The 13,984-nt window shown below is 38.3% G+C and overlaps 1 protein-coding gene across 1 annotated transcript; it reads left to right on the forward strand.

Moving 5' to 3' along the window:
• The first annotated feature begins 2,361 nt into the window (after window positions 1-2,361).
• LOC107809162 (uncharacterized) lies at window positions 2,362-3,777 on the forward strand. The gene is made up of 2 exons (XM_016633756.2): window positions 2,362-2,667; window positions 2,744-3,777. The coding sequence occupies exons 1-2, from the start codon at window positions 2,605-2,607 to the stop codon at window positions 3,026-3,028; spliced, it is 348 nt and encodes a 115-aa protein (XP_016489242.1). The 5' UTR covers window positions 2,362-2,604; the 3' UTR covers window positions 3,029-3,777.
• Window positions 3,778-13,984: the final 10,207 nt, after the last annotated feature.

A 13,984-nucleotide genomic window follows, 5' to 3' on the forward strand; every position in this document is an offset into this window, starting at 1 on the left:
TCTGAACTACAAGTAGCCTGATTTCTTTATAGCCAAGGATATGTAGGCAGCTCAAATACCAAGGCTCGGTCACATTCCCCTCTCTCTTAGTTTTAGTCTCTCCAAATAAGGGTCGGGTCAAAAAACCTGTCTAGTCGTTCTTTGTCCGAAAACTCTTCGCGTTTCCGGTCAAAGAGGGGCAGCTGTAGATATGTGATTTTTGACCCTCCCCAAGATTTTTTATATTTTAGCACGTAAATATTTAATTTAAGCCTAATATAGCTATTTCAACTCATTTTTACTCTTTTACTTTATTTTATTACAAGAAAACGAAAATTACAAAAAATAGGTTCATTAATATTTTGTAGTCATTTTTAATCCTAAAAAATACAAAAAATAGTATCGTATTTTTATGTTAATATGATATTTGAAAATACCAAAAAATAGGTTTGTTTTAATAATTCTTTTAATAGTAGGATTAATTAATAAATGAGATCGTATTTTTAGTCTCGTTCGCGGGAAAAGAATAAAGCTTGGGTTCAAGCGACCCATTTTTTAAGCCTAATTTCCGTACCTAGCCTATAATTCTTACGCCCATAATTCCTAGGCCCATACCCCTTAACCTAAAACAAACTATATATATCTAAACCTATACACACACAAAAAGAAGGTCGAAGGACGATCAGCAAAAGGGAATACAAAAAGAAATGAGAGCCTAAGACCTAGGGACTCCAAGAAAAAAATCAGCGTCGCAATTCTAAAAATCGACCCTTCAGCCGTTTGTGACAAGAAACGAGCCCCTCTCGAAGTCTTCTTCTTTAGCATCAAAGGATCCCGTCGCCACTGTTTCTTCTTCTTCGTCGATCACAGCTACAAAAACCATGAAACCTGCTTGAATCCTCCGTGAAACAGTCCGAAGTTTGTCCAGAAACACGAGCGAAATTTCAGCTCGAAATCGTTCTCAAACATGCTCCAAAACTAGCTAAAAATTGTCCCAGAAATATGCAGCTGCTTAACCCCAAAGTAGTCCCAAAAGCTCTCGTGAAACAATCCTAAAAAGCAGCAAAATCAGCCGTGAAACCCGGCTGGAATTGAACCTGAACTCAGCTCCAAATAACTACCAAACCTTGTTATAAACGGTCTCTCCCTTTTAGTTTCATTGTCGGTCGAGTTTCGAGCTTTTCGGTGCAGATTCGAGGTTGCCGACAGGGTTCGCGGTCCAAACTTCTGCTACTGCTGCATTTTTCGGTCAGATTGAGTTCGCTGGAGTGTGTTGTAACTGAGTTCTTGTTAATATTATTAAGGTCTGATTCTAAACTCCTCCTTTCCGTCATTTCCCATATGAGTGTTTTGTGTTTTATTTTTAGTCTTGCTTTAATCGTTGTATCCATGGTTAAGTTTTTAATTCCTCTAGTCTTCTATTCTCTTATGCTTGTTTGAGTTTGGATTTTTATTTGAATTTTCGATTGAAAATAATTTATAGATTTTGTCTTATGACTGTTGGACCATTAATCCATCACTAAGTTTTCTTAACAAAAATAAGGCACTAAGGATTTTGGAGTTGTGCGAGACATGGAAATTTCAAATAGCTTTTCTGGTTTTGGTCCATGTTAATATGGATTTTAGGCCTCTTTGTTTTCATCTGGTTTATTTGTCTTGGATGTTTGTGGCTGTAGTAATTATCTGGAAGATGTAGCATTATGCAAATGCAAAGAATGTTAGAATTTTTGTCATTTTGAATGGGGGGTGGACAACAAGAATGGAAAAATTGAATTTATCATTTTAAGTGTTTTACTTTACTTTCTCGTTCCACTAGTAGCATGTTTGAGCTGACCACACGTGCGTAGGCGAATTTTTTCGGAATGTAATAAAATTGCCATAGCAACGGGTACGGTTCCCGTGATGTAGTTGTGATACGTAATCTCCAATTTGGGTGTGCATTTCATGTAACCCGATTATAACAACTTCGAATAATAAAACTCTTTGAATTAATTTGAGGCGCGCCATTTAGCAAATTTCCCATGGCTCTCGCAAAGTTAAAGACGCGTAGTTGCTTTAGGCACGTTATTTTAATAATATTACCTTCCTAAACTTGGGTGTGCATTTCATGTGACCCAAATCCAAATCTTAACAACGTTGAATAAAATGTGTTTCGGATTGCAGGTGCATTTCATGTGGCGCGGTCCAAAGACATGTTTTAGATGGCGTTGAAATCTTCCTTAAACTAATTAAAAGCGGTTAAAAGTTTAAAATTACACCATAGGTTAAAACATGTACTAAAATCAGATAATAGGCCAATTATAATAGTTGAGCGACCGTGCTAGAACCACGAAATCCGGGAATGCCTAACACCTTCTCCCGGGTTAACAGAATTCCTTACCTGGATTTCTGTGTTCGCGGACTGTAAAACAGAGTCAATCTTTCCTCGATTTGGGATTTAAAACCGGTGACTTGGGACACCATAAATATCCCAAGTGGAAACTCTGAATTTAATAAATAAATGATCCCGTTTTGATTGTCACTTAAATTGAAAAAAAACTCCCTTACACTACCCTTCCGGGGGTAGGTAAAAAGGAGGTGTGACAGGTGCCATCCTTTGCTCCCTTGTGCGCGACTTCTAAGAACATGGCGCTACAGGCGATGAGCGATGCGGAATTAGCACTGAGTATATCTGGCATGGCTTTGCGAGTAAGTGCTTTTTAATGTTAGGATTTGTTTCGCATGTGTAATCTACTCATACTGACTTCTATCTTTTGCATGTCAGACTCTTATCATGGAGATTGAGCGTGACCGGCGGGAGGAGCGGAGAACGGACAGTTTTAAGAAGGTGACCTCTAAATATAAAGAGTACCGTACTAAGCATCAAACGTTGGCCAAGGTCTTTAACCAGGATAGCGAGTTTCAGCTGTTTCGTGACGGGCTTAAAAAGAAGGACGAGCAATTGGCCAAAAAAGATGAAGAGTTAAAGGAGAGGGACGATGAGCTAATGAGAGCCATCGGTCGGTGCAGCGAGCTTGAGGCAGCTTTAAAGGCCAAGGATGACGCGTGAGCAAGGGGTTATGGCTGAGAATGCCGATCTTCAAGCGCGGGTGGCATCTTTAACTGTTGAACTTGGGCAGAGGGTGGCGAAGGCTGTTGATCTACGGGTGAGTTGAGTGCCAAGGTCGAAGAATTGGCTCGTGCTGAGAAAGGCATAGTGGTCGCTATGGCCGAAGTGGCAGCCTTAGAGGATACCCTCCGCATCTGTATGTCCGAGCGGAAGAATGAGGCAGAGACTACGAGACTTACGGTGGCGAGGTTAGAGGAGAGGATCTAGAACCTGGAGGTAGAGTTATCTGGATTTAACGAGCAGGTCGTTACCTTAAAGGCTGAGGAGGTGCGACGACAGTCACAGTCGTCCACATCTCATACTTCTACCAATCTCGGCATGCCGGGGGATTTGTATGAGATGTGGGTTCACGCTGAGGCTCAACTTGATGTGTATAAGTCTTTGAAATCCTACGGGAAAATTTCCGAAGAAAAACTCAAGGGCGTCCGTGTTAAGGCACGTGCGGCCCATGAAGCGTGTGGTTATGCCCCTGATACACCTAGTAGGGATGATGTTAACGATGATGCGGATAAGCTTGCCTCTGATTCTTGGTATGATGATGAGTAAGCTAATGGGGATGATGTGGCGTAAAGCCGCCATACTTAGTTTTTTGTTTTGTTTTGCTATTTTTGTGAGGGCGTCTTTGGGCCCTTTGTAAAAAGCATTGTAATTTGATAGTCGTAATGGAACAGCTCCCTTTTTGCTACGTATTTCTTGGTTTGTGTTCTCTTTTTTCTTTTTGCTATGTGGGGAGGCCCCTAGTTTTTTGGTGGTATCGACATTTGACGTGGTCGAACATCAAAGATTTTGGACGAGGTCAAATATAACATAATTCTAGCGAGGTCGAGTATAACGTAATTCGAGCAAGGTTGAATGTAACATAATTGGAGCGAGGTCGAATGTAACATAACTTAAGCGAGGTCGAATGTAACATAACTCGAGCGAGGTCGAGTATAACGTAATTCGAGCGAGGTCGAATGCAACATAATTCGAGCGAGGTCAAATGCAACATAATTCGAGCGAGGTCGAATGTAAAGTGTGAGAAGACTTGGTGGAGAGTCAAAAATGCTGCTTTATTTCATTCATTATAGAATATTACATAGTTTCATTTGTTTCATGCATATATTGGAGAAGTTTCCATGTATCCAGTCCCTTCATCGTTCGGCATGGAGAAGTAGTTGGTAGGCGGGGCAATGAATTATACTTGAACTTCGAGACTTCCCCTTTGTCGCCTCATTAAAAACCTCCCCGAGAAAACCCAATTGGGACAAAACACGGGTGAGGGAAAAAGAGTACAACGTGGAGGGCGTCTATTTTCAAAAATACTAAAGACGAGGGGAGTTTGATTATTGAAGCAGATTTGTTTATTACATAACTCAGATAAGAAGTCTGAATCAGGCCTGCCTGCTGGTTGTAACAATTAACAAAGGCGGACTCAATTTTACAGTCATTACTCTAAGGCTTACCTAAGTATTTAGACAAGGTCCTATAGGCATGATATCTACTTAATTCAGAAGGTGGTGAAACAGTGATCTCAAAGCGAATTGTTTGAAATCCTATAGGCATGCTTGCTAAACCTCGTTAAAATAAGGGAATCAGATTATTAAAAAAAGATTCAGAATTGACGAATTTTAAATTAGACTAGTTTCAGTTTCTGCAGATGATAGTATCCACTATCGCTGATTTTTACTCATATGAACATGGTATCTAAGATTACTGATTTTAGACCTTTGTAGTCATAATTGCCGATTTTAAACCTTTGCGTACATAGTATCTGAATAATGTCAAACCTCTATAGGCATAATATCTAGTAGACAATGGAAACAGGCGGGTTTTCGCTTGGGAATTCCTATAAGGATGATTTCTATTCATTATGCTGATTTTAACAAGCGACTGGGTTATAGCCAATTGGGCCCTAAAAAACATGATATCTAAACGGTGACAAACATGCAGAATTTTAGATAATTCCTATAGGCAGGTTATCTAGATGTGAAGTTGAACAAGTAGGTCCTATAGATGTTTCTAAATGTGATGTGAATATGCAGAATTAAAAGCAGTCCTATAGGCATGTTTTCTACCCTTGAGCATGCATAATTACCCAACCCTTTTCACAAGCCAGGTTCATTAAAATTATTACAAACCGAAAATACTGAATCACATCAGAAAAGTACAAAGAAAAGTTACAACCAGAGGAAGTCTGATTCTTGACTTCCTCTCTGAGTTATGGAGTAAACCACCTCAAAATGCCATTGATCCAAAGCCTTTCTCAGACTTGAGTGTGTCAGAGCTCCCTAAGGGCCTCAATAAGACCCCGGGCAGTGCTCACACCCAAGTTACATAACCAGAATGGAGATGAGTGCAGTGTGGAAATGATAGCCCTCATGTGTCCAAGTTCAGAGGGAGTTCATGGGTCCCAAGGCAAGGCTCACATGAGGGGGGGCAGAACTTAAGTCTAAGAAGAGAGTGAAAGTGCAGAAACAGAGTTCTAAGAGCTGAGGGAATAAAGGAGAGGGAAAGGGTGATGAGAGACAGCCATTAACATTTCAGGGAGTCAATAACTTCACACAAAGGGGGCAAGGGATTGGGAATCCATTGCAAGGATCTTATACACTTAGGCATGGGTTAACTTTGGGCATGTACAACAATAGGAAGTGCTGACATGCCTGTAAATCAACCAGAACACACAACATATAAGAGAAACATGGAGGTTATGATCCTAAGAGGATCAAGTTTGGGTCATGCACATCAATTTCTAATGCTGTCATGCCCCAAACCAACCACAAGTATTAAACACATTGGGGTAGGGATTTAGAATTCATAGGCCATGATACATTGATTCAGAAAAGGAGAAAGGAAATTACAGCATGCTAAACAATGGTACTGGGCTAAATACAAACAGTAGGTAGACAAGAATGCAAGAAACGGTAAATAAGCATATTGTTGTTGGTGCAGAAAACTTAATTAGAACATACCAGTAAGAAATACAAATGCATAAAATAAGCAGGTTTTCCCACAACCTAGCCTTGGCTTTCAGCCGGCTAGGTAAGGCAGCAATATAGTAGTAATAGAGAAAAGAGAGATTTGGTGGAGTATGTGTTTGAACTCAAATGTTTATGCCTTGTTTTCGTGTTTTTTGAAAAAAAAAGAAGAGCATGGTATTTATAGTTTTTTGAAAACGAGTAAGAGAGGGTAATAAGCTACAAACATGGAAACAATCATGATTCAGAATCAATTATACAAGTGATTGCCTTTAATTAAGGGATCACTTTACTTAACGGGTAGTGACAGGTTCAAAAAATAAGGAAAGAAATCAATTTATAAGTAGTCTGACAGTTGCCATAAAAGAAGTAGTAAAACATTAAGTAGGCCATCGAGTCTAGGTACAGAGATACACTAATTTTGGAAAGAATTCAGCAAGGCAAAATAGGAAAAGAAAATCAATTAACCCTAACAGACGAGTGAAATCAAAATTTCACAAAGGAAAAGTTCGAAATCAGTCACAAGTTGAAGGTCAAACAAAAAAGGAAACTTAGCATATAAATAGGGTGCATAAACACTATACATGCGAGGTCAAGCCTGTTGGCAGAAGGAAATAGCATACAATAGTACCACAAAATTCAGTGGATAGCAACATTCAAAACATGATAGCCCAGTAGGTCATGTAGTGAAGAAAACATAGAATATCAAAGCATGTGAAGATCTCACAGTAACAGGTGAAGAAAACCCCTTTTGAAAATTAGGGTTTCGAGCATAATCGATTTTTAGAGATGATAGAAAACTAGAGTCAGAAGAATCACACAGAGAAATAAGAGATTTTAAGATAAAGAACTTCAAAATCGAGTTATGCACTTAAACGAACAGCCTCAGACCCAAAACCATAGGATTTTCAACAATAGAAGAGTTTTTAAAAGAGGATAAACAAACAAATCGGACAGAAACTCAGGCAAACAAACATTTGTCTAATAAATAGTCATAAGAAATTAGGGCTTTTAACATGCAAACTCAAGTAGAAGAAAGATATAGGGAAACACAGCAGAACATGTCAAAAATCAGAAAAAAGTTTTGAAATAAACTAACAAGAACCCTAATCGGAAAAGATAAGGGGTTTTGAGGGCAGAGTTTTAAAAGAAACTTCGAGAAAAAATGCTTAGCAGTTCAGAGCAAACATAGATCTTGAAACAGATCTAAAAGAAATCGAAATAACCTTAGAGGTTAGGGTTTCAGAAGAAACCCAAGTGATGAGAAAGGCTTTGAAAACCATCGATCTAAGCAGGAGAGTCAAGAGTCTAACTCGAATAGCCATGGTTGACCGAAGAACAGTCATGAACTGAAATCAAACAGGGTCTGGACCAAGCTCTTTCAAGATCTAGCCTTGAGACCATAAGAATCGAACACGTAGAAGCCATGGGTGGTTGATACAGGTCTCCGATAAGCTTGGAAACCATAGATTTGAGAGGTATTAGGGTTGGGTTAGGTGGCGGCGGCTAGGGTTCATGAGGGATTGCAGAGAGAGTTGAGAGGGGAAGGGATTCAAGGGCAGCATTTGGTATGAAATGAGGTGGCGTAAGGGGTCGTTTGAGGTTAAAAATGGAAAGGGCCGACATTGGCCATTGATCTAAATGATCAACGGCTAGGATTGAAAGGGTTAGGTAGGGCATCCAGGTTGGGTTATTTAGATTGGGTCGGGGTCGGGTTGAAATTGAAATTGGGTTGGGAAATTGGGGGCCTGTTTTGGGTTATAATTGAAACTCAATTTGGGCTATAATTGCAATAGCCATTTTTTCCTTTTAATTTTATAAAAAATAGTAAATTAATTCCTGGAAATAAATTGAAGGTACTAAAATGATTTGTAATACATAATTATCAATTTAAAAATACTGGACTTAATCTTTTATAAATATAAACGCAATTAAATCTGAAAGAGGCTAATATTGCAATTATATGCAATTTAACTTTAAAAATACTAAATAAATTTATAAAAATGTGCAAAAATTATCTTGACTATATTTTAGTATAAATACGAGAATCCAATAAATGAATCACTAAGATTGATAACTTTGGAAATTATTATTGGTTTGTTTATGAATAAAACAGAGGAATAAATTGGTTAAAAAATCTTTAAAATTAAGAAAATTAATAAAACATTGGGACATACTTATATATGCATATATATGCTATTTTGAAAGTATTTTGCATATAAAAAATATACAGGGAAAAATTGGATATCAACAATGACCCCCCTCGCACATATGTGTCCGCACATACGACCAATCCCACCTCGGGTGTGATGACACCGGAGTTCAACAGTCTTCAACAATCAACAAGCCCAAAAATGATCCCGATTTCAATTTGATTCAAACCTGGGGCCTCCGGGACCCCGTCCGAACATACCAACAAGTTCCAAAATACATAGTAAACCTGCTCAAGGCCTAAAATCACATCAAACGACATCAAATTTTAAGAATCGACGGCCAAAACCTTTCTTTCAACTTTTCAACTTTCAAACTTCGCCGAACGTATTTGAATTATACTTAAACATCCTAGAATGACACCAAACTTTATGTGCAAGTCATAAATTACAATATGAACCTATTCTAAGGCTCGGAATCCCAATATATCGATAACACCAAAGTCCACTTCAAGTCAAACTTTGAAATTTCTAATACTTTTAAAATTCCAACTTTCCACAATAAGCGTCGAAATGCTCCTAGGCAACCCAATACGCAACCCAAACATACACCCAAGTCCGAAATCATCATACGAACCTATTTGACCCTTCAAATCCCCATTCTGAAATCGTTTACTCAAAAGTCAAACCCTTGTCAACTCTTCCAACTTAACGCTTATGAATTGAGAATTTCCTTCCGGATCAACTCCGAACTTCCCCAAATTCAATTTCGACCACACGTACAAGTCATAATACATGAAGTAAAGCTACTCAAAGCCTCAAACCACCGAATGATGCGCTAGAGCTCGAAATGATCAGTCGGATCATTGCAACTATTTTCTATAATTCACAATAAAGATAAAAAAAAAACTAAAGAGCATGGAAAAAATAAAAAAGTGAGAAAGTCAATAGAAGCAAAATGTCGTCAGCTAGTATATCAATGCTTGTTGCTCCCAAATGCACACACAAGTATACATGGTCGTACAAGTAACAAAATGATAAGTCAAGTATTGAACCCACAAAGACTTGTATCAACTACCCACTAAAATCACCAAGATAGTTATTCAGTCAAGACAAAATCAAGTTTAAGAATGTGATTATACTAAACTATAATTCTAATTACTAACTAAATTATAAAGCAGTAAAATGGTTGTTGTGTATTCAGTAGAGACAGATATTCCAGGGTTGTGATTGATTCATCAATCCTATTGTGTTCTAGTTAACTCTCCCTTTCATACAATTCACTCATGGTTGCTAATTAATCGATAATTGCTCTCATAGCCTTCTCCCCAAATACTACTCGCATATTCGAAATTGATTAACGCTTATATTCCTATGCAATTAATCTATTAAGAATGCATTAAGATTATGATATTTAATTAAGCACGGTGACTAGGTATATTCATATCCTAACCACAAATCTTCCCCCTAAAAGTTAAGATCGTGCTCTCTTCAATTCTTCTCTAATCTAAACATGACTTTCCCAATCATAGCATAGATAGTAAATAGAACCCAACTGCTGGCCAGACAATTAAGCAATTAATCATAAAATTGAAGAAACAACCATATATTAGTGAATTATAATCAAGGTTAAGTCAATGTTAAACAACAATATTCATGGCTAAATCACAATCCCAGAACTATGGGTTTTTAGCCACTCATGATAATAGCAAACAATTTCATAAGTACTGGATAATTGAAAATACTAAGAAAAGATGAAGAAATCAGAGATGTTCTTCGCTCCCGAATGTTTCTCGTGTGTAAATCCTCTTTAAAGTGGCGTCTCCCCTCTAAAAGCTTAGTATTGCTTTTATACGTGTTGGGCAAGTTTAGGGCTGAAATGACCTTGTATCAGGCAAAATTAGACAAGAGTCACTCCACCAGTGCCCAACCCACCGCTAGGCGATGTCCCTAGTGCTATTAATTGGAGCATATTGCCTCTGGCGCCACAAGTAGTGTGGGGCGCTGAAAATGCCATTTTTTGCTTTTTTATCTGTTTTGGCTCTAATCTCGCACGTTTCGCCCCCAATTGCTCCCGGATCATTCCTACACATAAAAACACCTCAGATTAATATAAATCAATACATTTTACATCCTAAATCCACGAAACAAAAGTAAAACATGAGGCAATATACATATAATATATATATATATATATATATATATATATATATATATATATATATATATATATATATATATATATATATATATAAAGCTAAACATCAACACCCCACACTTAGACCCTTGCTCGTCCTCGAGCAATGGGACTATCAAATATACCCCCAACTACGTACAAGTCTCAACTATCGAGGAGCATTTGAACTTTTAACCATATACTCTACCCTTGACTATGATCAATACCGGCACACAAGCATGAGCATACAAAATTTCACATTCTTCCCATTTTAGCATGTCCAAGTATAACATTTCAATTCAATCAATTCCAACAACCTATTTGTAACCACCCAACCTCAAAAGCCGACTTGTAACTACTAAGCACCCTCAACTCGCGTACTCGCCCAACAAGAAAGTTTACAATATTACCAATTATTCACGAGATCATGTGCCCTCACCAACAAACAAAAGAGTGAATATAGACTAGTCCACACACTCAAATATGCTTTTGAATATAATTAAGGACATCACACAATTGAACAAAATTCGCTCAATCTCACAAATAATTCATATGCATCCCGTGGTCGTACCATAATCTTGTCCGTAGTGTAGATATTGACTAATTTAAGCTAACCAAATCTAGGATCAATTACGACTTTAAGGTTGTAATGTAGGCTAAGGGATGGGTGTGATACATTTAGAAATAGTGACTAATCCTCCTAAGCACCTTAATACACTACACTCACAGTTCGAGCATATGTTCATGTCAACCAATTCACTTGCCACAAACCATATGCAACATAGCCCTTACTTTTATTAAGCACTTCTATACTCCCACTAGCACAAATTATTAAAAATTGGAGGTGTGTATTTTTTCTACATACTTTGACTATCACTTTTTTCTTCTTTTTTCTTGCAATATTTCTTTTTCTTTCTTATTTTTTTTTGTCTTCTCTTCACACACTCCATACATTAAAGTTCATCGGCTTGTGACTTTTGATTTCAACATTTAATGCTCCAACGGGCCCTTCCATGGTTCCACTCAAGTGCTACTCCCCAAATCTCTCACTTTACTTATTTTAGCGACTAAGTGCCTTAGGAGGTAAGGGTTCAACAATCTCAATTAAGAACAAAATAGGGGTATGACTTGTAATGTGGGTGCCAAAATAAAGGTCTATAGGCTCAAAGGGGTCAACAACGAAAATTTTTATTTTTGTGTGACAAGCACATCTATGAGCAAGCAAGAAACACCTACGTCATCTCCTAGATTAGCACAACTTACAATTCCGCTTCGATTAACACACGGGGCAAGTTTTAGACTACACATGATAGATAGCAAAGAATATCACAAATCCTCACACACACATTGCACATGACTCAATCAAGATGGTTCTATTCAACTCTCAAGTCAATCAAGCACACATAATGGAGAAAAATTAAGCAATATTGCACTATGTGGCATACAAGTCAAACAACTGAGAAAAGGCATCACAAAATAGGCTATTTACTTTACTTAGACGTCACAATTCAAACCAAATATACGGGAAGATAGAATGTATGTCATAGCCTAATGTTTCAGCATCAAACATGTCACTAGGTAGCTCCGAGCAACTCAGTTTCTTCCTATACTACTCCTAAAAAAAATAAAGTACCCGATTCTAGCTACACCCTTAAAAAAGAACTGGCGCCTAAAGAAAAACCTAGGGATACTACCTAACTATCCTAAAAAAACAATCTTCTTGGTATTTTTAATCGGACATTATCCTTCAAGAAAATTTTCCAAAAGATCCATCGTCGGGAAAAGACTGAGCTTTTTCTAATTTTTTTTTACTTTTTTGTATTTTTATATTTTTCTTTTGTTTTTTTCTTTTCTAAAACAACTAAACTAAAACTAGACTAAGTAAAACTAATAAAAGAAGTAAATTGATACAAGATATACAACTACATCACAGGTAGTATTCCTCCCACCCCACACTTAGTTTATACATAGTCCCCGATGCAAATAAAAATGTAAAACAGAGTAGGGTGAAAAGAAAACTCCCTGTTAATCGGAGTCTTCCTCCTCAGCGTGCCTTCCACCAGCAGCTCTGGGCACATCATCATCCGGTCCTAGAGGCACCAAAGCCATAGGTCCCGTAACATCATCACCAACCCCGTCCTCTATGTCTGAGCCCTTTGACAATGTTTACATCCTCCGACGAGTGAACGGGGCTGCCAGGTGCCATCCCCAACATCTCCTTGGATGAGTTCAACAAGTCATTGTGTAAATGCATACGCTCTACGTCTAAAATATCATCCTTGCTCATGAGTAAATTCAAAGAGCTAAGAGGTACTTGATGAAGTTTTCGTCTCATTCATTCCTTGATGCCTAAGTGAGCTTTGATGACGTCTCCAACAATGATGTGATGTCTAATAACCCTGTAAGAGCCTCCACTGCCTCATCATATCCTGGATACTTCGGCGCATCCCGGGAGAGCATATATTGTGTGAGTATGTTCCCGAAGAAGAACCTCTTAATTTGCCGCCCAAATCTTGTGCGGGCCATCTCACCGAGCATAATCTCACCCACATTAATGGGTCTGTAAGTCATTAAAAAGAATATGACACGCACTCTAGCTCGAGTGGAATCACTGTTGTGCTCCGCTGGCATGGGTCTGGCTTGCACAAAATTCTACCACACTTTGGTAGTCTTGTTGAAATCATAGCGAACCATCGAAAGGTGAATATCGTCGTGCTTCTTGGTCCACTTAGCATTTGAATCCATGCCACAAAGAGTGTGACGTATCAACGTGTATTTTGGGCTTCTGACAAATTTTTGGAGCCTCTTTGGGTCAGCATTCTCAACCTCTAAAACTCACATAAGGTCCGCATATCTAATAGCATGTCCTTCCCACGTACATGTGACATAGGCAATTTGTAATTCCAGTTAACGTAAAATTCCCAAACCATGCTCAAATTTGTATGCCCAGGGCAGTCTATGAGTTTATCCATGTCTAATGCGTGCAACCGGCTAAGGACATCCGAGAGGTTTCGTTCCAAAGCCTTGATATTTATCCCCATCTTGGAGACATACTGCCCATATGGCACAAAATCTCTATGCCATGCAATAGCCACATCAGATACTAGTTTCAAGCTAGGCCTTGGTGGCAATGGAGCATGTTGTGATCCCTCAGCAACTTGTTTCCCTTTTGCTTGTCGTGAAGATCCTTCTCCCTGCTTGAGCATTTTGGGCATAGGGGCAGTGGTGGAGGACTTGCCTATTCCCTTGCCCTTGATAAACTATCACGAGCCATAATATCCTGCAACACAAATAAGCATGAATGTCAAAACTCATCAAGAAATATGCCTAAGGTTGTCGCGTAAGTCATAAATGACCCTACACTTAAAACCGAAGGCACAATGTACAATGCTTCACAATTTAGATCTAAAATGCTCAAGTGTTGCATTCAAAAGCCATGGGTACTCAAGACTTCCCCACGCCACACAATAGCTAAAAGGCACTCATAAATGCCACACACAAGTGAGTGATAATGGCTTAGTGAATTCACCTTAAGGCAAGCAAGAGGCATATGTTACTCTCCTTTCTACAACTACTACAACTACACTAAATTAGCTAAGTCTACAATATTCTA

Source organism: Nicotiana tabacum, chromosome 11, assembly GCF_000715075.1.
Source record: "Nicotiana tabacum cultivar K326 chromosome 11, ASM71507v2, whole genome shotgun sequence".
In the NCBI taxonomy this organism is placed as follows: domain Eukaryota; kingdom Viridiplantae; phylum Streptophyta; class Magnoliopsida; order Solanales; family Solanaceae; genus Nicotiana; species Nicotiana tabacum.

Bases quoted from the DNA above. Each gene is read 5' to 3' on its own strand.
- LOC107809162 (XM_016633756.2), top strand. From the start codon at position 2,605: ATGGCGCTACAGGCGATGAGCGATGCGGAATTAGCACTGAGTATATCT. The intron at 2,668-2,743 runs GTAAGTGCTTTT...TTTGCATGTCAG, and splicing joins TATCTGGCATGGCTTTGCGA to ACTCTTATCATGGAGATTGA.